The 23,413-nt window shown below is 49.7% G+C and overlaps 1 protein-coding gene across 1 annotated transcript; it reads left to right on the forward strand.

The window, feature by feature from the left end:
* Window positions 1-14,999: 14,999 nt before the first annotated feature.
* Window positions 15,000-18,450, forward strand: SLC25A53 (solute carrier family 25 member 53). The gene has a single exon (XM_069728709.1). The coding sequence runs from the start codon at window positions 15,596-15,598 to the stop codon at window positions 16,445-16,447; it is 852 nt and encodes a 283-aa protein (XP_069584810.1). The 5' UTR covers window positions 15,000-15,595; the 3' UTR covers window positions 16,448-18,450.
* The last annotated feature ends 4,963 nt before the right edge of the window (window positions 18,451-23,413 follow it).

Below are 23,413 nucleotides of genomic sequence, written 5' to 3' on the forward strand. Positions count from 1 at the left end.
TCATTACTGGTCCGGAGTGTGAACCTCCTGCATCTGTCACTGAGGTCATTACTGGTCCGGAGTGTGAGCCTCCTGCATCTGTCACTGAGGTCATTACTGGTCTGGAGTGTCATCCTCCTGCATCTGTCACTGAGGTCAGTACTGGTCCGGAGTGTGATCCTCCTGCATCTGTCACTGAGGTCAGTACTGGTCCGGAGTGTGAGCCTCCTGTATCTGTCACTGAGGTCATTACTGGTCCGGAGTGTGATCCTCCTGCATCTGTCACTGAGGTCATTACTGGTCCGGAGTGTGATCCTCCTGCATCTGTCACTGAGGTCAGTACTGGTCCGGAGTGTGATCCTCCTGCATCTGTCACTGAGGTCAGTACTGGTCCGGAGTGTGAGCCTCCTGTATCTGTCACTGAGGTCATTACTGGTCCGGAGTGTGAATCTCCTGCATCTGTCACTGAGGTCATTACTGGTCCGGAGTGTGATCCTCCTGCATCTGTCACTGAGGTCAGTACTGGTCCGGAGTGTGATCCTCCTGCATCTGTCACTGAGGTCAGTACTGGTCCGGAGTGTGAGCCTCCTGTATCTGTCACTGAGGTCATTACTGGTCCGGAGTGTGATCCTCCTGCATCTGTCACTGAGCTCATTACTGGTCCGGAGTGTGAGGCTCCTGCATCTGTCACTGAGGTCATTACTGGTCCGGAGTGTGAGGCTCCTGCACCTGTCACTCAGCTCATTATTGGTCCGGAGTGTGATCCTCCTCCATCTGTCACTGAGGTCATTATTGGTCCGGAGTGTGAGGCTCCTGCATCTGTCACTCAGCTCATTACTGGTCTGGAGTGTGATCCTCCTGCATCTGTCACTGAGGTCATTACTGGTCCGGAGTGTGAGGCTCCTGCATCTGTCACTGAGGTCATTACTGGTCCGGAGTGTGAACCTCCTGCATCTGTGACTGAGGTCATTACTGGTCCGGAGTGTGAGCCTCCTGCATCTGTCACTGAGCTCATTACTGGTCCGGAGTGTGATCCTCCTGCATCTGTCACTGAGGTCATTACTGGTCCGGAGTGTGAGCCTCCTGCATCTGTCACTGAGGTCATTACTGGTCCGGAGTGTGATCCTCCTGCATCTGTCACTGAGGTCATTACTGGTCCGGAGTGTGAGGCTCCTGCATCTGTCACTGAGGTCATTACTGGTCCGGAGTGTGAGGCTCCTGCATCTGTCACTGAGCTCATTACTGGTCCGGAGTGTGATCCTCCTGCATCTGTCACTGAGCTCATTACTGGTCCGGAGTGTGAGCCTCCTGCATCTGTCACTGAGGTCATTACTGGTCCGGAGTGTGATCTCCTGCATCTGTCACTGAGGTCATTACTGGTCCGGAGTGTGAGGCTCCTGCATCTGTCACTTAGCTCATTATTGGTCCGGAGTGTGATCCTCCTCCATCTGTCACTGAGGTCATTATGGGTCCGGAGTGTGATCCTCCTGCATCTGTCACTGAGGTCATTACTGGTCCGGAGTGTGAGCCTCCTGCATCTGTCACTGAGCTCATTACTGGTCTGGAGTGTGATCCTCCTGCATCTGTCACTGAGGTCATTACTGGTCTGGAGTGTGAGCCTCCTGCATCTGTCACTGAGCTCATTACTGGTCCGGAGTGTGATCCTCCTGCATCTGTCACTGAGGTCATTACTGGTCCGTAGTGTGAGCCTCCTGCATCTGTCACTGAGCTCATTACTGGTCCGGAGTGTGATCCTCCTGCATCTGTCACTGAGGTCATTACTGGTCCGGAGTGTGATCCTCCTGCATCTGTCACTGAGCTCATTACTGGTCCGGAGTGTGAGCCTCCTGCATCTGTCACTGAGGTCATTACTGGTCCGGAGTGTGAGCCTCCTGCATCTGTCACTGAGGTCATTACTGGTCCGGAGTGTGAGCCTCCTGCATCTGTCACTGAGGTCATTACTGGTCCGGAGTGTGATCCTCCTGCATCTGTCACTGAGCTCATTACTGGTCCGGAGTGTGATCCTCCTGCATCTGTCACTGAGGTCATTACTGGTCCGGAGTGTGATCCTCCTGCATCTGTCACTGAGCTCATTACTGGTCCGGAGTGTGATCCTCCTGCATCTGTCACTGAGGTCATTACTGGTCCGGAGTGTGAGGCTCCTGCATCTGTCACTGAGGTCATTACTGGTCCGTACTGTGAACCTCCTGCATCTGTCACTGAGGTCATTACTGGTCCGGAGTGTGAATCTCCTGCATCTGTCACTGAGCTCATTACTGGTCTGGAGTGTGAGCCTCCTGCATCTGTCACTGAGGTCATTACTGGTCCGGAGTGTGATCCTCCTGCATCTGTCACTGAGGTCATTACTGGTCCTGAGTGTGATCCTCCTGCATCTGTCACTGAGGTCATTACTGGTCCGGAGTGTGATCCTCTTGCATCTGTCACTGAGCTCATTACTGGTCCGGAGTGTGATCCTCCTGCATCTGTCACTGAGGTCATTACTGGTCCTGAGTGTGATCCTCCTGCATCTGTCAGTGAGGTTATTACTGGTCCGGAGTGTGATCCTCCTGCATCTGTCACTGAGCTCATTACTGGTCCGGAGTGTGAGCCTCCTGCATCTGTCACTGAGGTCATTACTGGTCCGGAGTGTGATCCTCCTGCATCTGTCACTGAGGTCATTACTGGTCCGGAGTGTGAGCCTCCTGTATCTGTCACTGAGCTCATTACTGGTCCGGAGTGTGAGCCTCCTGCATCTGTCACTGAGGTCATTACTGGTCCGGAGTGTGAGCCTCCTGTATCTGTCACTGAGGTCATTACTGGTCCGGAGTGTGATCCTCCTGCATCTGTCACTGAGGTCATTACTGGTCCGGAGTGTGAGCCTCCTGCATCTGTCACTGAGGTCATTACTGGTCCGGAGTGTGATCCTCCTGCATCTGTCACTGAGGTCATTACTGGTCCGGAGTGTGAGTCTCCTGCATCTGTCACTGAGGTCATTACTGGTCTGGAGTGTGAGGCTCCTGCATCTGTCACTGAGGTCATTACTGGTCTGGAGTGTGAGGCTCCTGCATCTGTCACTGAGGTCATTACTGGTCCGGAGTGTGAGCCTCCTGCATCTGTCACTGAGGTCATTACTGGTCCGGAGTGTGAGGCTCCTGCATCTGTCACTGAGGTCATTACTGGTCTGGAGTGTGATCCTCCTGCATCTGTCACTGAGGTCATTACTGGTCCTGAGTGTGAGGCTCCTGCATCTGTCACTGAGCTCATTACTGGTCCGGAGTGTGAGCCTCCTGCATCTGTCACTGAGCTCATTACTGGTCCGGAGTGTGATCCTCCTGCATCTGTCACTGAGGTCATTACTGGTCCGGAGTGTGAGCCTCCTGCATCTGTCACTGAGGTCATTACTGGTCCGGAGTGTGAGCCTCCTGCATCTGTCACTGAGGTCATTACTGGTCCTGAGTGTGATCCTCCTGCATCTGTCACTGAGCTCATTACTGGTCCGGAGTGTGAGGCTCCTGCATCTGTCACTGAGGTCATTACTGGTCCGGAGTGTGAGCCTCCTGCATCTGTCACTGAGCTCATTACTGGTCCGGAGTGTGATCCTCCTGCATCTGTCACTGAGGTCATTACTGGTCCGGAGTGTGAGGCTCCTGCATCTGTCACTGAGGTCATTACTGGTCCGGAGTGTGAGCCTCCTGCATCTGTCACTGAGGTCATTACTGGTCCTGAGTGTGAGGCTCCTGCATCTGTCACTGAGGTCATTACTGGTCCGGAGTGTGAGGCTCCTGCATCTGTCACTGAGGTCATTACTGGTCCGGAGTGTGAGCCTCCTGCATCTGTCACTGAGGTCATTACTGGTCCGGAGTGTGATCCTCCTGCATCTGTCACTGAGCTCATTACTGGTCTGGAGTGTGAACCTCCTGCATCTGTCACTGAGGTCATTACTGGTCCGGAGTGTGAGCCTCCTGCATCTGTCACTGAGGTCATTACTGGTCCGGAGTGTGATCCTCCTGCATCTGTCACTGAGCTCATTACTGGTCCGGAGTGTGAGGCTCCTGCATCTGTCACTGAGGTCATTACTGGTCCGGAGTGTGATCCTCCTGCATCTGTCACTGAGCTCATTACTGGTCTGGAGTGTGAGGCTCCTGCATCTGTCACTGAGGTCATTACTGGTCCGGAGTGTGATCCTCCTGCATCTGTCACTGAGGTCATTACTGGTCCGGAGTGTGAGCCTCCTGCATCTGTCACTGAGGTCATTACTGGTCCGGAGTGTGATCCTCCTGCATCTGTCACTGAGCTCATTACTGATCCGGAGTGTGAGCCTCCTGCATCTGTCACTGAGGTCATTACTGGCCCGGAGTGTGATCCTCCTGCATCTGTCACTGAGCTCATTACTGGTCTGGAGTGTGAGGCTCCTGCATCTGTCACTGAGGTCATTACTGGTCCGGAGTGTGATCCTCCTGCATCTGTCACTGAGCTCATTACTGGTCCGGAGTGTGATCCTCCTGCATCTGTCACTGAGCTCATTACTGGTCCGGAGTGTGATCCTCCTGCATCTGTCACTGAGGTCATTACTGGTCCGGAGTGTGAGCCTCCTGCATCTGTCACTGAGGTCAATACTGGTCCGGAGTGTGAGTCTCCTGCATCTGTCACTGAGGTCATTATTGGTCCGGAGTGTGAGCCTCCTGCATCTGTCACTGAGCTCATTACTGGCCCGGAGTGTGAGCCTCCTGCATCTGTCACTGAGGTCATTACTGGTCCGGAGTGTGAGGCTCCTGCATCTGTCACTGAGGTCATTACTGGTCCGGAGTGTGAGCCTCCTGCATCTGTCACTGAGGTCATTACTGGCCCGGAGTGTGAGCCTCCTGCATCTGTCACTGAGGTCATTACTGGTCCGGAGTGTGAGTCTCCTGCATCTGTCACTGAGGTCATTATTGGTCCGGAGTGTGAGCCTCCTGCATCTGTCACTGAGCTCATTACTGGCCCGGAGTGTGAGCCTCCTGCATCTGTCACTGAGGTCATTACTGGTCCGGAGTGTGAGCCTCCTGCATCTGTCACTGAGGTCATTACTGGTCCGGAGTGTGAGCCTCCTGCATCTGTCACTGAGGTCATTACTGGTCCTGAGTGTGAGCCTCCTGCATCTGTCACTGAGCACATTACTGGCCCGGAGTGTGAGCCTCCTGCATCTGTCACTGAGCTCATTACTGGTCCGGAGTGTGAGTCTCCTGCATCTGTCACTGAGGTCATTACTGGTCCGGAGTGTGAGCCTCCTGCATCTGTCACTGAGGTCATTACTGGTCCTGAGTGTGAGCCTCCTGCATCTGTCACTGAGCTCATTACTGGTCCGGAGTGTGAGTCTCCTGCATCTGTCACTGAGGTCATTACTGGTCCGGAGTGTGAGCCTCCTGCATCTGTCACTGAGGTCATTACTGGTCCGGAGTGTGAGCCTCCTGCATCTGTCACTGAGGTCATTACTGGTCCGGAGTGTGAGTCTCCTGCATCTGTCACTGAGGTCATTACTGGTCCGGAGTGTGAGCCTCCTGCATCTGTCACTGAGGTCATTACTGGTCCGGAGTGTGAGTCTCCTGCATCTGTCACTGAGCTCATTACTGGTCCGGAGTGTGAGTCTCCTGCATCTGTCACTGAGGTCATTACTGGTCCGGAGTGTGAGCCTCCTGCATCTGTCACTGAGGTCATTACTGGTCCGGAGTGTGAGTCTCCTGCATCTGTCACTGAGGTCATTACTGGTCCGGAGTGTGAGCCTCCTGCATCTGTCACTGAGGTCATTACTGGTCCGGAGTGTGAGGCTCCTGCATCTGTCACTGAGCACATTACTGGCCCGGAGTGTGATCCTCCTGCATCTGTCACTGAGGTCATTACTGGTCCTGAGTGTGAGGCTCCTGCATCTGTCACTGAGGTCATTACTGGTCCGGAGTGTGATCCTCCTGCATCTGTCACTGAGCTCATTACTGGTCTGGAGTGTGATCCTCCTGCATCTGTCACTGAGGTCATTACTGGTCCGGAGTGTGATCCTCCTGCATCTGTCACTGAGGTCATTACTGGTCCTGAGTGTGAGCCTCCTGCATCTGTCACTGAGGTCATTACTGGTCCGGAGTGTGATCCTCCTGCATCTGTCACTGAGGTCATTACTGGTCCGGAGTGTGAGCCTCCTGTATCTGTCACTGAGCTCATTACTGGTCCGGAGTGTGAGCCTCCTGCATCTGTCACTGAGGTCATTACTGGTCCGGAGTGTGAGCCTCCTGTATCTGTCACTGAGGTCATTACTGGTCCGGAGTGTGATCCTCCTGCATCTGTCACTGAGGTCATTACTGGTCCGGAGTGTGAGCCTCCTGCATCTGTCACTGAGGTCATTACTGGTCCGGAGTGTGATCCTCCTGCATCTGTCACTGAGGTCATTACTGGTCCGGAGTGTGAGTCTCCTGCATCTGTCACTGAGGTCATTACTGGTCTGGAGTGTGAGGCTCCTGCATCTGTCACTGAGGTCATTACTGGTCTGGAGTGTGAGGCTCCTGCATCTGTCACTGAGCTCATTACTGGTCCGGAGTGTGAGGCTCCTGCATCTGTCACTGAGGTCATTACTGGTCCGGAGTGTGAGCCTCCTGCATCTGTCACTGAGGTCATTACTGGTCCGGAGTGTGATCCTCCTGCATCTGTCACTGAGGTCATTACTGGTCCGGAGTGTGATCCTCCTGCATCTGTCACTGAGATCATTACTGGTCCGGAGTGTGAGGCTCCTGCATCTGTCACTGAGCTCATTACTGGTCCGTAGTGTGATTCTCCTGCATCTGTCACTGAGGTCATTACTGGTCCGGAGTGTGAGCCTCCTGCATCTGTCACTGAGGTCATTACTGGTCCGGAGTGTGAGCCTCCTGCATCTGTCACTGAGCTCATTACTGGTCCGGAGTGTGAGGCTCCTGCATCTGTCACTGAGGTCATTACTGGTCCGGAGTGTGAGCCTCCTGCATCTGTCACTGAGGTCATTACTGGTCTGGAGTGTGAGGCTCCTGCATCTGTCACTGAGGTCATTACTGGACCGTAGTGTGAGCCTCCTGCATCTATCGCTGAGGTCATTACTGGTCCGGAGTGTGATCCTACTGCATCTGTCACTGAGGTCATTACTGGTCCGGAGTGTGAGGCTCCTGCATCTGTCACTGAGGTCATTACTGGTCCGGAGTGTGAGGCTCCTGCATCTGTCACTGAGGTCATTACTGGTCCGGAGTGTGAGCCTCCTGCATCTGTCACTGAGGTCATTACTGGTCCGGAGTGTGAGCCTCCTGCATCTGTCACTGAGGTCATTACTGGTCCGGAGTGTGATCCTCCTGCATCTGTCACTGAGGTCATTACTGGTCCGGAGTGTGAACCTCCTGCATCTGTCACTGAGCTCATTACTGGTCCGTAGTGTGATTCTCCTGCATCTGTCACTGAGGTCATTACTGGTCCGGAGTGTGAGCCTCCTGCATCTGTCACTGAGGTCATTACTGGTCCGGAGTGTGAGCCTCCTGCATCTGTCACTGAGGTCATTACTGGTCTGGAGTGTGAGGCTCCTGCATCTGTCACTGAGGTCATTACTGGACCGTAGTGTGAGCCTCCTGCATCTATCGCTGAGGTCATTACTGGTCCGGAGTGTGATCCTACTGCATCTGTCACTGAGGTCATTACTGGTCCGGAGTGTGAGGCTCCTGCATCTGTCACTGAGGTCATTACTGGTCCGGAGTGTGAGGCTCCTGCATCTGTCACTGAGGTCATTACTGGTCCGGAGTGTGAGCCTCCTGCATCTGTCACTGAGGTCATTACTGGTCCGGAGTGTGAGCCTCCTGCATCTGTCACTGAGGTCATTACTGGTCCGGAGTGTGATCCTCCTGCATCTGTCACTGAGCTCATTACTGGTCCGGAGTGTGATCCTCCTGCATCTGTCACTGAGATCATTACTGGTCCGGAGTGTGATCCTCCTGCATCTGTCACTGAGCTCATTACTGGTCCGGAGTGTGATCCTCCTGCATCTGTCACTGAGGTCATTACTGGTCCGGAGTGTGAACCTCCTGCATCTGTCACTGAGCTCATTACTGGTCCGGAGTGTGAGTCTCCTGCATCTGTCACAGAGGTTATTACTGGTCCGGAGTGTGATCCTCCTGCATCTGTCACTGAGGTCATTACTGGTCCGGAGTGTGATCCTCCTGCATCTGTCACTGAGCTCATTACTGGTCCGGAGTGTGAGTCTCCTGCATCTGTCACTGAGGTCATTACTGGTCCGGAGTGTGATCCTCCTGCATCTGTCACTGAGCTCATTACTGGTCTGGAGTGTGATCCTCCTGCATCTGTCACTGAGGTCATTACTGGTCCGGAGTGTGAGGCTCCTGCATCTGTCACTGAAGTCATTACTGGTCCGGAGTGTGAGGCTCCTGCATCTGTCACTGAGCTCATTACTGGTCCGGAGTGTGATCCTCCTGCATCTGTCACTGAGCTCATTACTGGTCCGGAGTGTGAGCCTCCTGCAGCTGTCACTGAGGTCATTACTGGTCCGGAGTGTGATCCTCCTGCATCTGTCACTGAGCTCATTACTGGTCCGGAGTGTGAGCCTCCTGCATCTGTCACTGAGCTCATTACTGGTCCGGAGTGTGATCCTCCTGCATCTGTCACTGAGGTCATTACTGGTCCGGAGTGTGAACCTCCTGCATCTGTCACAGAGGTCATTATTGGACCGTAGTGAGAGGCTCCTGCATCTGTCACTGAGCTCATTACTGGTCCGGAGTGTGAGCCTCCTGCATCTGTCACTGAGCTCATTACTGGTCCGGAGTGTGATCCTCCTGCATCTGTCACTGAGCTCATTACTGGTCCAGAGTGTGATCCTCCTGCATCTGTCACTGAGCTCATTACTGGTCCGGAGTGTGAGTCTCCTGCATCTGTCACTGAGGTCATTACTGGTCCAGAGTGTGATCCTCCTGCATCTGTCACTGATGTCATTACTGGTCCGGAGTGTGAGTCTCCTGCATCTGTCACTGAGGTCATTACTGGTCCGGAGTGTGAACCTATTGCATCTGTCACTGAGGTCATTACTGGTCCGGAGTGTGAGTCTCCTGCATCTGTCACTGAGGTCATTACTGGTCCGGAGTGTGATCCTCCTGCATCTGTCACTGAGCTCATTACTGGTCCGGAGTGTGAGCCTCCTGCATCTGTCACTGAGCTCATTACTGGTCCGGAGTGTGATCCTCCTGCATCTGTCACTGAGGTCATTACTGGTCCGGAGTGTGAACCTCCTGCATCTGTCACAGAGGTCATTATTGGACCGTAGTGAGAGGCTCCTGCATCTGTCACTGAGCTCATTACTGGTCCGGAGTGTGAGCCTCCTGCATCTGTCACTGAGCTCATTACTGGTCCGGAGTGTGATCCTCCTGCATCTGTCACTGAGCTCATTACTGGTCCAGAGTGTGATCCTCCTGCATCTGTCACTGAGCTCATTACTGGTCCGGAGTGTGAGTCTCCTGCATCTGTCACTGAGGTCATTACTGGTCCGGAGTGTGAACCTATTGCATCTGTCACTGAGGTCATTACTGGTCCGGAGTGTGAGTCTCCTGCATCTGTCACTGAGGTCATTACTGGTCCGGAGTGTGATCCTCCTGCATCTGTCACTGAGCTCATTACTGGTCCGGAGTGTGAACCTCCTGCATCTGTCACAGAGGTTATTACTGGTCCGGAGTGTGATCCTCCTGCATCTGTCACTGAGGTCATTACTGGTCCGGAGTGTGATCCTCCTGCATCTGTCACTGAGCTCATTACTGGTCCGGAGTGTGAGCCTCCTGCATCTGTCACTGAGCTCATTACTGGTCCGGAGTGTGAGCCTCCTGCATCTGTCACTGAGCTCATTACTGGTCCGGAGTGTGAGCCTCCTGCATCTGTCACTGAGGTCATTACTGGTCCGGAGTGTGATCCTCCTGCATCTGTCACTGAGGTCATTACTGGCCCGGAGTGTGAGCCTCCTGCATCTGTCACTGAGCTCATTACTGGTCCGGAGTGTGATCCTCCTGCATCTGTCACTGAGGTCATTACTGGCCCGGAGTGTGAGCCTCCTGCGTCTGTCACTGAGGTCATTACTGGTCCGGAGTGTGAGTCTCCTGCAGCCGTCACTGAGCTCATTACTGGTCCGGAGTGTGATCCTCCTGCATCTGTCACTGAGGTCATTACTGGTCCGGAGTGTGATCCTCCTGCATCTGTCACTGAGCTCATTACTGGTCCGGAGTGTGAGCCTCCTGCATCTGTCACTGAGGTCATTACTGCTCCGGAGTGTGATCCTCCTGCATCTGTCACTGAGCTCATTACTGGTCCGGAGTGTGAGCCTCCTGCATCTGTCACTGAGGTCATTACTGGTCCTGAGTGTGATCCTCCTGCATCTGTCACTGAGCTCATTACTGGTCCGGAGTGTGAGGCTCCTGCATCTGTCACTGAGCTCATTACTGGTCCGGAGTGTGATCCTCCTGCATCTGTCACTGAGCTCATTACTGGACCGGAGTGTGAGCCTCCTGCATCTGTCACTGAGCTCATTACTGGTCCGGAGTGTGAGCCTCCTGCATCTGTCACTGAGGTCATTACTGGTCCGGAGTGTGATCCTCCTGCATCTGTCACTGAGGTCATTACTGGTCCAGAGTGTGAGCCTCCTGCATCTGTCACTGAGGTCATTACTGGTCCGGAGTGTGATCCTCCTGCATCTGTCACTGAGGTCATTACTGGTCCGGAGTGTGAGCCTCCTGCATCTGTCACTGAGGTCATTACTGGTCCGGAGTGTGATCCTCCTGCATCTGTCACTGAGGTCATTACTGGTCCGGAGTGTGAGCCTCCTGCATCTGTCACTGAGGTCATTACTGGTCCGGAGTGTGATCCTCCTGCATCTGTCACTGAGGTCATTACTGGTCCGGAGTGTGAGGCTCCTGCATCTGTCACTGAGGTCATTACTGGTCCGGAGTGTGATCCTCCTGCATCTGTCACTGAGGTCATTACTGGTCCGGAGTGTGATCCTCCTGCATCTGTCACTGAGGTCATTACTGGTCCGGAGTGTGAGCCTCCTGCATCTGTCACTGAGGTCATTACTGGTCCGGAGTGTGATCCTCCTGCATCTGTCACTGAGGTCATTACTGGTCCGGAGTGTGAGCCTCCTGCATCTGTCACAGAGGTTATTACTGGTCCGGAGTGTGATCCTCCTGCATCTGTCACTGAGGTCATTACTGGTCCGGAGTGTGATCCTCCTGCATCTGTCACAGAGGTTATTACTGGTCCGGAGTGTGATCCTCCTGCATCTGTCACTGAGGTCATTACTGGTCCGGAGTGTGATCCTCCTGCATCTGTCACTGAGCTCATTACTGGTCCGGAGTGTGATCCTCCTGCATCTGTCACTGAGGTCATTACTGGTCCAGAGTGTGATCCTCCTGCATCTGTCACTGAGCTCATTACTGGTCCGGAGTGTGATCCTCCTGCATCTGTCACTGAGGTCATTACTGGTCCGGAGTGTGATCCTCCTGCATCTGTCACTGAGGTCATTACTGGTCCGGAGTGTGAGCCTCCTGCATCTGTCACTGAGCTCATTACTGGACCGGAGTGTGAATCTCCTGCATCTGTCACTGAGCTCATTACTGGACCGGAGTGTGAATCTCCTGCATCTGTCACTGAGCTCATTACTGGACCGGAGTGTGAATCTCCTGCATCTGTCACTGAGCTCATTACTGGACCGGAGTGTGAGGCTCCTGCATCTGTCACTGAGGTCAGTACTGGTCCGGAGTGTGATCCTCCTGCATCTGTCACTGAGGTCAGTACTGGTCCGGAGTGTGAGCCTCCTGCATCTGTCACTGAGGTCATTACTGGTCCGGAGTGTGAGCCTCCTGCATCTGTCACTGAGGTCATTACTGGTCCGGAGTGTGATCCTCCTGCATCTGTCACTGAGGTCATTACTGGTCCGGAGTGTGATCCTCCTGCATCTGTCACTGAGCTCATTACTGGACCGGAGTGTGAGCCTCCTGCATCTGTCACTGAGCTCATTACTGGTCCGGAGTGTGAGCCTCCTGCATCTGTCACTGAGGTCATTACTGGTCCGGAGTGTGATCCTCCTGCATCTGTCACTGAGGTCATTACTGGTCCGGAGTGTGAGCCTCCTGCATCTGTCACTGAGCTCATTACTGGTCCGGAGTGTGAGGCTCCTGCATCTGTCACTGAGGCCATTACTGGTCCGGAGTGTGATCCTCCTGCATGTGTCACTGAGGTCATTACTGGTCCGGAGTGTGAGCCTCCTGCATCTGTCACTGAGGTCATTACTGGTCCGGAGTGTGATCCTCCTGCATCTGTCACAGAGGTTATTACTGGTCCGGAGTGTGATCCTCCTGCATCTGTCACTGAGGTCATTACTGGTCCGGAGTGTGATCCTCCTGCATCTGTCACTGAGCTCATTACTGGTCCGGAGTGTGAGGCTCCTGCATCTGTCACTGAGGTCATTACTGGTCCGGAGTGTGAACCTCCTGCATCTGTCACAGAGGTTATTACTGGTCCGGAGTGTGAGTCTCCTGCATCTGTCACTGAGGTCATTACTGGTCCGGAGTGTGAGCCTCCTGCATCTGTCACTGAGGTCATTACTGGTCCGGAGTGTGATCCTCCTGCATCTGTCACTGAGCTCATTACTGGTCCGGAGTGTGATCCTCCTGCATCTGTCACTGAGGTCATTACTGGTTCGGAGTGTGAGCCTCCTGCATCTGTCACTGAGGTCATTACTGGTCCGGAGTGTGATCCTCCTGCATCTGTCACTGAGCTCATTACTGGTCCGGAGTGTGATCCTCCTGCATCTGTCACTGAGCTCATTACTGGTCCGGAGTGTGATCCTCCTGCATCTGTCACTGAGGTCATTACTGGTTCGGAGTGTGAGCCTCCTGCATCTGTCACTGAGGTCATTACTGGTCCGGAGTGTGATCCTCCTGCATCTGTCACTGAGGTCATTACTGGTCCGGAGTGTGAGCCTCCTGCATCTGTCACTGAGGTCATTACTGGTCCTGAGTGTGATCCTCCTGCATCTGTCACTGAGGTCATTACTGGTCTGGAGTGTGAGCCTCCTGCATCTGTCACTGAGCTCATTACTGGTCCGGAGTGTGATCCTCCTGCATCTGTCACTGAGCTCATTACTGGTCCGGAGTGTGAGCCTCCTGCATCTGTCACTGAGGTCATTACTGGTTCGGAGTGTGATCCTCCTGCATCTGTCACTGAGGTCATTACTGGTCCGGAGTGTGATCCTCCTGCATCTGTCACTGAGGTCATTACTGGTCCGGAGTGTGAGCCTCCTGCATCTGTCACTGAGGTCATTACTGGTCCGGAGTGTGAGCCTCCTGCATCTGTCACTGAGGTCATTACTGGTCCGGAGTGTGATCCTCCTGCATCTGTCACTGAGGTCATTACTGGTCTGGAGTGTGAGGCTCCTGCATCTGTCACTGAGGTCATTACTGGTCCGGAGTGTGATCCTCCTGCATCTGTCACTGAGGTCATTACTGGTCCGGAGTGTGATCCTCCTGCATCTGTCACTGAGCTCATTACTGGTCCGGAGTGTGAGGCTCCTGCATCTGTCACTGAGCTCATTACTGGTCCGGAGTGTGAGCCTCCTGCATCTGTCACTGAGGTCATTACTGGTCTGGAGTGTGAGGCTCCTGCATCTGTCACTGAGGTCATTACTGGTCCGGAGTGTGATCCTCCTGCATCTGTCACTGAGGTCATTACTGGTCCGGAGTGTGATCCTCCTGCATCTGTCACTGAGCTCATTACTGGTCTGGAGTGTGATCCTCCTGCATCTGTCACTGAGGTCATTACTGGTCCGGAGTGTGAGCCTCCTGCATCTGTCACTGAGGTCATTACTGGTCCGGAGTGTGATCCTCCTGCATCTGTCACTGAGGTCATTACTGGTCCGGAGTGTGAGGCTCCTGCATCTGTCACTGAGGTCATTACTGGTCCGGAGTGTGAGCCTCCTGCATCTGTCACTGAGGTCATTACTGGTCCGGAGTGTGAATCTCCTGCATCTGTCACTGAGGTCATTACTGGTCCGGAGTGTGAGCCTCCTGCAGCAGTCACTGAGGTCATTACTGGTCCGGAGTGTGATCCTCCTGCATCTGTCACTGAGGTCATTACTGGTCCGGAGTGTGATCCTCCTGCATCTGTCACTGAGGTCATTACTGGTCTGGAGTGTGATCCTCCTGCATCTGTCACTGAGGTCATTACTGGTCCGGAGTGTGATCCTCCTGCATCTGTCACTGAGGTCATTACTGGTCCGGAGTGTGATCCTCCTGCATCTGTCACTGAGGTCATTACTGTTTGTTTTTCAACCAGGTATTAGTACTTTTGTCAGTGTGAACAGGTGCCAAGTTCTGCTGGAGAATTAAATTTCCATCTCCAAAAAGCTTGTCGGCAGAAGGAAGCACAAAGTGATCTAAAATTTCCTGGTAGACGGCTGCGCTGACTTTGGTCTTAATAAAACGTAGTGTACCTACACCAGCAGATGACATGGCTCCCGAAACCATCGTTGATTGTGGATACTTCAAACTAGACCTTGGAAATCAAGGTCCCAGAGTCTGGAGGAAGAGTGGAGAAGCACACAGTCCAAGCTGCTTGAGGTCTAGTGTGAAGTTTCCACAGTCTGTTTTGGTTTGGGGAGTCATTTCATCTGCTGGTGTGGGTCCACTGTGTTTTATCAAGACCAAAGTCAGCGCAGGCGTCTACCAGGAGTCCAGAACATTTTACAGCACTTCATGCTTCCCTCTGCCGACCAGCTTTTTGGAAATGGAAATTTCATTTGGGACTTGGCACCCGTCCACACTGCCAAAAGTACTAATACCTGGTTTAAAAACAGTATCACTGTGCTTAATTGTCCAGCAAACTCATCTGACCTTAACCCCTTAGAGAATCTATGGGGTATTGTAAAGAAGAAGATGAGGCACCAGACCCCACAAAGCAGACGTGCTGAAGGCTGCTATCAAAGCAACCTGGGCTTCCATAACACCTCAGCAGTGCCACAGGCTGATCGCCTCCATGATACTGCATTGATGCAGTAATTGATGCAAAAGGAGCCGCGACCAAGTATTGAGTGCATTTACTGAACATACATTTCAGTAGTCCAACATTTCGGATTTTAAAATCATTTTTTCAAGCTGGTGTTATACAGTATTCTAATTTACGGAGATAATGACTTTTGGGTCTTTATGGCTTACAGCCAATGATCATTAACAGAAATAAACACTTAAAATAGATCACTGTTTGTAATGACTATAATACGAGTTTCACTTAATGTATTGAAGAACTGAAATAAATTAACTTTTTGTGATATTCTAATTTTCTGAGATTCACCTGTAACTACCATGTGTCCTCTATGTATCTATGCCGTCACCATGTTCATCATGGCACCATCATGGTGCAGTAAATGTTTTACTGGCACACTTCTAGTATATGGCTTTTGTGTTACTTATTTTACCTGTTATTTTTGCAGGACTCCATAGGATAAAGTTACACTTACTGAATAGAAGATGGACCAAGGAGCTTTCCGACTCTGACAGTCTCCCTTCAAAAATAATATCACCTCCTGAAAGGAAGCAAAATGGAAGGTGGAGATGCTCCAAGATGGGGCGGATGGAGTAGTAGTTACTTTGCCGGAGCAACCTCCAGCTTTCTCTCCACTGTTCTAACATTTCCCATCTATAAGACAATTTTTCGACAGCAGCTTCACACATTGACTATCCGAGCTGCCGCACGTCAGTTGACCAGAGAAGGTGGTAAACATCTTTATCGTGGACTGGCACCACCTCTCATGGCAAAAACCGTTCAAGGGACTTTGCTTTTTGGAACCCAAGGAAGCCTCCAGTATTTTTTCTCCAGAGGAGGTACCCCAGGTGCCAAATCTCGCGCCTTTTCTGGATGCTTAGCTGGGGCAATAGAAGCCGTTTTGTTAGTACCATTTGAAAGAATTCAGAACATTCTGCAGGACAGTCGTAATAACGTAACATTTCCTAACACACGTGCAATTGTGCAAGAGTTTCAGACCTACAATAAAAGACAGTGGCTAACATGTGCAATGTACAGAGGATTCTCCATAATACTGGTCAGGAACATGATGGGAAGTGCCATCTTCCTTTCCTGTAAAGAGCCATTGAGAGACTTATTGACTTATCCAGGTCTTCCTGTCTGGGCCCCTTCTCTAGGCTCTGGGGCAGTCAATGGTGCCTTCACCTCACTAGCACTTTATCCATTAAGTGTTATAATAGCAAATATGCAGGCGGAAGTAGGAAAGGACCTGCCTCATTTACAGAACGTAACCCTAAGAGTGTGGAACAAGTGTGGAGGACGAGTCTCACTGCTGTACCGTGGGGCATCTCTCGTTATCCTGCGATCTTGCATTACCTGGGGAGTCACAAACTCTATTCATGATACCTTGAGTAGAAATCTTCCATAGACCTCGTCCTCTTGCTCGAAGGACAGCGTGTAAGAACTTGAGGTCCCTACTCATAGTACGAAATATATCACATGGCTACTGGGAGCTGAGAAGATAAGATGGACACAAGTCTCTTGTCTTCTTCAGGAGGATGGCCCCAGAACCTGTATATAGTGTGAATGGCAACGTGCCGTTCTTTGGGGTAGTATTCCCCTTCTGAACCCACCAGTCGTAAACTGTGTCCAGTGTATTCTTTCTTTGCTTTTTTGTGCCATTTTGTTACTGGGTTTACAGATACAGTGGCATGTATAAGTTTGGGCACCCCTTATCAAGATTACTGTTACTGTGAACATTTAAGCAAGTTGAAGATGAAATTATCTCTAAAAGGCCTAAAGTTACAGGTGACACATTTCCTTTGTTTTTTTTTTAGGCAAAACAGAGATATTTATATATTTTACATTTTAAAAATTAGAAAAAGGAAAATGGTCAGTGCACAAGTTTGGGCACCTGGTTGGTTAATACTTAGTGGTACCCCCTTACATACTTTTTTCAGTTCTTGTTTGAGGGATTTTCCTCCATTCTTCCTCGGAGAATTCTTCCTGTTCTGTGAGATTCCTGGGTCGTCTTGCATACTCTGCTATATTGAGGTCTAGTCACAGATTTTCAATTATGATCACATCAGGGGACTGTGAGGGCCATTGTAAAACTTTCAGCTTGCACCTTTTGAGGTTGTCTATTCTGGCTTGTGACGTGTGTTTAGGATCATTATCCATTTGTTGAAGCCATCCTCTTCTCACCTTCAGCTTTTTTTACAGATGGTTTTATGTTTGCATCAAGAATTTGTTGAAATTTCATTAAATCCATTCTTCCCTCTACCCGTGAAATGTTCCCTGTGCCATTGGCTGCAAGACAACCCCAAAGCATGATTGATCCTCCCCCATGCTTAATGGTTGGTGAGACGTTCTTTTCCTGAAATTCTCTGCGCTATTTTCTCCGCACATACCTTTGATCATTGTGGCCAAAGAGTTCTATTTTAACCTCATCGGTCCTCAGGACTTGTTTTTAAAATGCATCAGGCTTGTTTATATTTTCTTTTGCTTATTTCTGTTGCTAAATTTTATGGTTAGGACACAGGCGAGGTTTTCTTCTGATGACTTTTCCACCAAGACCATATTTGTGCAGATGTATCTGAACTGTAGAACAATGTCCCACAATTTCAGAGTCTGCTAAATCTTTCTGAAGGTCTTTTGACGTCAAGCGGGGTTCTCATTCTAGCAATCCTACGAGCAGCTCTCATTGAAATTTTGCTTGGTCTTCCAGACCTTATCTTGACCTCCACTGTTCCTGGTGACTGCCATTAATTACATTTAAAACTGAGAAAGGGGCAACTTGAAAATGCTTTATCTTCATATAGCCTTCTCTAACTTTGTCGGCCTCCACAATTTTCGTTTTCAGAGTGCTAGGTGGCTGCTTAGAAGAACCCATGGTTGCTGATTTTTGACACAAGGTTAGAGGAGGCTGAGTTTTTATAAAGCCGGGAAATCTGCATCACCGATTCTTTCCTAACGATGATGTGAACAAGCCATAACCCTAGCAGGCTAATTAAGGTCTAAAACCTTGGTTAGAGTTATCTGAGCACTCAAGTCTCCAAGGGTGCCTGAACTTTTGCATCAGCCTATTTTTCTCTTTATATTTTAAAAATATTAAAGATAAAAATACAGCTCTGTCAAAAATTAAGAGACCATTGCAACATGTTCTGTTTCTGATTTTTCTCTTTATAGGTATATTTTTTTGAGTAAAATGTAAATTGTTCTTTTAGTCTATAAACTTTGAATTTCCAAGCAATACATTTTGTTTCTTTTTTCTGCCAAAGAAAAATGGTAAAAAAACAAACAAAAAGTACGTGCTTTCAGACCTCAAATAATGCAAACTAATGTTTTAACTCAGGAAGAGTTCAGAAATCAATATTCTGTGGAACAACCATGATGTTAATCAGTTTTCGTGAGTGTATATGTATGTATATATATATATATATATATATACACACAGTACAGAGCAAAAGTTTGGACACACCTTCTCATTTAAAGATTTTTCTGTACTTTCAGGACTATGAAAATTGTACATTCGCACTGAAGGCATCAAACTATGAATTAACACATGTGGAATTATATACTTAACAAAAAAGTGTGAAACTACTGAAATTATGTCTTATATTCTAGGTTCTTCACAGTAGCCTCCTTTTGCTTTGATGACTGCTTTGCACACTCTTAGAATAATCTGTAGAATTGAGAGTCCTCAGTGGTTGATACCTTTTAATGGCGAACTGAAAAGATTGTAACAAATTGCAGCTTTGGAGACTACACAGGTCTCTTCATCAGGCACAGGCTTCGGCTATGTGCACACGTTGCAGACTTCCTGCAGAACTGCAGCTTTTTTTGCCACGCGCTGCAGATCTGCAAGTGATTTACAGTACAATGTAAATCAATGGCAAAAAAAAAAAAATTGGTTAAGTATATAATTCCACATGTGTTAATTCATAGTTTTGACGCCTTCAGTGTGAATGTACAATTTTCATAGTCATGAAAATAGAGAAAAAATTTTTAATAAGAAGGTGTGTCCAAACTTTTGGTCAGCACTGTGTGTATATGTGTGTATATATATATATATATATATATATATATATATATATATATATATATATATATATATATATATATATATATATATATATAATTTCTTTGTGTTTGTGCAAAGGAAATGTGACATCTTTAACTTTAGGCTGAGATGTCGTCATTTTTTTCATTTTCGACATGCTTAAAGGGAACCTGTCACCAGGAATGATGATGTTAACCTGCAGATGTGGGGTTAATCTGCAGGTTAACAGCGTTTTGCTATTCTCCCCACCAGCATTCGGTATTCAGTCATGGGGGGCGCCAGTGCTGGTGCAATCATGCAGAGCAGCCGCTGTAAACACCCCCAGTCCTGACAGCTGGTCTCAGTGTACGGCCAGTGCCCGTCCGGGCCGGGGGCAGTTAGAGCGGCCCCTCTGTATACTCAGAGCAGTGACTGAACCTCCATGACTGAATGCTGAATGTTGGTGGGCTGTGGTTCACCCCGTGTCTGCAGGTCACCAGCGTTATTCCTGGTCACAGGCTCCTTTAAGCTGTTCACAGTAACAGTAGTGTGGACCAGGGGTGCCCAGACTTTTCCATGCCTCTGTAACTGATGACCGTGTGTGTGCAGCGCTCCAGAATATGATGGCGCTGTACAATAAATGTTAGCAGTGTTTCCTGTAATCCATGTATCCTCTGTCTGTCTGCCCACATGTCCATTAATATGAATATTGTTACACCATACTAGACGTTACTGTCTACACTGTGCAGATTTTACCAATTCACTCCAGGAACAAATTGTACATTTCAGTTTCAATCAAATGGTCAAATGACGGTAAAGCCCCAAGTATGTCTATAAAGTACAATAAACTCGTAATCTTCAGGTTTTGTGAGACTCGGATTGTTATTATTAATCCAACACTTAGAGAAATAGATTCATATACAGATAACAGATATACAAAATGGATAGAAGCAGAAATAAAGGTGCAGCAGAGGCAAGAAATATCTGGCAGGTGAAAAGCTTCCGGGCGATGCCAAACCTATATTCAAAAAGATCAAGGCAACGTCCAATCTGTAGGACATGTGACCACGTTCAGGAATTGGCAGCGCTGCAACGTTCAATCTTTGGGGTATATGACCACGTTCAGGAATTGGCAGCGCTGCAACGTTCAATCTGTAGGACATGTGACCACGTTCAGGAATTGGCAGCGCTGCAACGTTCAATCTTTGGGGTATGTGACCACGATCAGGAATTGGCAGCGCTGCAACGTTCAATCTTTGGGGTATATGACCACGTTCAGGAATTGGCAGCGCTGCAACGTTCAATCTGTAGGACATGTGACCACGTTCAGGAATTGGCAGCGCTGCAACGTCCAATCTTTGGGGTATGTGACCACGTTCAGGAATTGGCAGCGCTGCAACGTCCAATCTTTGGGGTATGTGACCACGTTCAGGAATTGGCAGCGCTGCAACGTCCAATCTTTGGGGTATGTGACCACGATCAGGAATTGGCAGCGCTGCAACGTTCAATCTGTAGGACATGTGACCACGTTCAGGAATTGGCAGCGCTGCAACGTTCAATCTGTAGGACATGTGACCACGTTCAGGAATTGGCAGCGCTGCAACGTTCAATCTTTGGGGTATGTGACCACGTTCAGGAATTGGCAGCGCTGCAACGTTCAATCTGTAGGACATGTGACCACGTTCAGGAATTGGCAGCGCTGCAACGTTCAATCTTTGGGGTATGTGACCACGTTCAGGAATTGGCAGCGCTGCAACGTTCAATCTGTAGGACATGTGACCACGTTCAGGAATTGGCAGCGCTGCAACGTTCAATCTTTGGGGTATGTGACCACGTTCAGGAATTGGCAGTGCTGCAACGTTCAATCTTTGGGGTATGTGACCACGATCAGGAATTGGCAGTGCTGCAACGTTCAATCTGTAGGACATGTGACCACGATCAGGAATTGGCAGCGCTGCAACGTTCAATCTGTAGGACATGTGACCACGATCAGGAATTGGCAGCGCTGCAACGTTCAATCTTTGGGGTATGTGACCATGATCAGGAATTGGCAGTGCTGCAACGTTCAATTCTGCTACAGATGGATCTGGAAAAGTTGGAAACTTGGGCTGAAAGGTGGCAGATGAGGTTTAACAATGATAAATGTAAGGTTATACACATGGGAAGAAGGAATCAATATCACCATTACACACTGAACGGGAAACCACTGGGTAAATCTGACAGGGAGAAGGACTTGGGGATCCTAGTTAATGATAAACTTACCTGGAGCAGCCAGTGCCAGGCAGCAGCTGCCAAGGCAAACAGGATCATGGGGTGCATTAAAAGAGGTCTGGATACACATGATGAGAGCATTATACTGCCTCTGTACAAATCCCTAGTTAGACCGCACATGGAGTACTGTGTCCAGTTTTGGTCACCGGTGCTCAGGAAGGATATAATGGAACTAGAGAGAGTACAAAGGAGGGCAACAAAATTAATAAAGGGGATGGGAGAACTACAATACCCAGATAGATTAGCGAAATTAGGATTATTTAGTCTAGAAAAAAGACGACTGAGGGGCGATCTAATAACCATGTATAAGTATATAAGGGGACAATACAAATATCTCGCTGAGGATCTGTTTATACCAAGGAAGGTGACGGGCACAAGGGGGCATTCTTTGCGTCTGGAGGAGAGAAGGTTTTTCCACCAACATAGAAGAGGATTCTTTACTGTTAGGGCAGTGAGAATCTGGAATTGCTTGCCTGAGGAGGTGGTGATGGCGAACTCAGTCGAGGGGTTCAAGAGAGGCCTGGATGTCTTCCTGGAGCAGAACAATATTGTATCATACAATTAGGTTCTGTAGAAGGACGTAGATCTGGGGATTTATTATGATGGAATATAGGCTGAACTGGATGGACAAATGTCTTTTTTCGGCCTTACTAACTGTTACTATGTTACTATGTTAATCTGTAGGACATGTGACCACGATCAGGAATTGGCAGCGCTGCAACGTCCAATCATTGGGGTATGTGACCACGATCAGGAATTGGCAGTGCTGCAACGTTCAATCTGTAGGACATGTGACCACGATCAGGAATTGGCAGTGCTGCAACGTTCAATCTGTAGGACATGTGACCACGATCAGGAATTGGCAGCGCTGCAACGTCCAATCTGTAGGACGTGACCACGATCAGGAATTGGCAGCGCTGCAACGTTCAATCTTTGGGGTATGTGACCACGATCAGGAATTGGCAGTGCTGCAACGTTCAATCTGTAGGAAATGTGACCACGATCAGGAATTGGCAGCGCTGCAACGTTCAATCTTTGGGGTATGTGACCACGATCAGGAATTGGCAGTGCTGCAACGTTCAATCTGTAGGAAATGTGACCACGATCAGGAATTGGCAGCGCTGCAACGTTCAATCTTTGGGGTATGTGACCACGATCAGGAATTGGCAGCGCTGCAACGTTCAATCTGTAGGACATGTGACCACGATCAGGAATTGGCAGCGCTGCAACGTCCAATCATTGGGGTATGTGACCACGATCAGGAATTGGCACCGCTGCAACGTTCAATCTGTAGGACATGTGACCACGATCAGGAATTGGCAGCGCTGCAACGTTCAATCTTTGGGGTATGTAACCACGATCAGGAATTGGCAGCGCTGCAATGTTCAATCTGTAGGACATGTGACCACGATCAGGAATTGGCAGCGCTGCAACGTTCAATCTTTGGGGTATGTGACCACGTTCAGGAATTGGCAGCGCTGCAACGTCCAATTTTTGGGGTGTTATTATTACAGCACCATTTATTCCATAGAGCTTTACATGTGAGGAGGGGTATACATAATAAAAAATAAGTACAATCATCTTAATACAAGTCATAACTGGTACAGGAGGAAAGAGGACCCTGCCCGCGAGGGCTCACAATCTACAAGGGATGGGTGAGGATACAGGAGGAAAGAGGACCCTGCCCGCGAGGGCTCACAATCTACAAGGGATGGGTGAGAATACAGTAGGCGAGGATAGAGCTGGTCATGCAGCGGTTTGGTCTATCGGTGGTTACTGCAGGTTGTAGGCTTGTTGGAAGAGGTGGGTCTTCAGGTTCTTTTTGAAGGTTTCGATGGTAGGCGAGAGTCTGATGTGTTGGGGTAAAGAGTTTCAGAGTAGGGGGGATGCACGAGAGAAATCTTGTATGCAATTGTGAGAAGAGGAGATAAGAGGGGAATATAGAAGATCTTGTGAGGATCGGAGGTTGCGTGTAGGTAAGTACCGGGAGACCATGTCACAGATGTATGGAGGAGACAGGTTGTGGATGGCTTTGTATGTCATGGTTAGGGTTTTGTACTGGAGTCTCTGGGTAATGGGGAG

The sequence above is a fragment of the Ranitomeya imitator genome, chromosome 5 (assembly GCF_032444005.1).
Source record: "Ranitomeya imitator isolate aRanImi1 chromosome 5, aRanImi1.pri, whole genome shotgun sequence".
In the NCBI taxonomy this organism is placed as follows: domain Eukaryota; kingdom Metazoa; phylum Chordata; class Amphibia; order Anura; family Dendrobatidae; genus Ranitomeya; species Ranitomeya imitator.

Excerpts from the sequence above, each read along its gene's own strand:
- SLC25A53 (XM_069728709.1), top strand. The coding sequence starts at position 15,596 with ATGGAAGGTGGAGATGCTCCAAGATGGGGCGGATGGAGTAGTAGTTAC.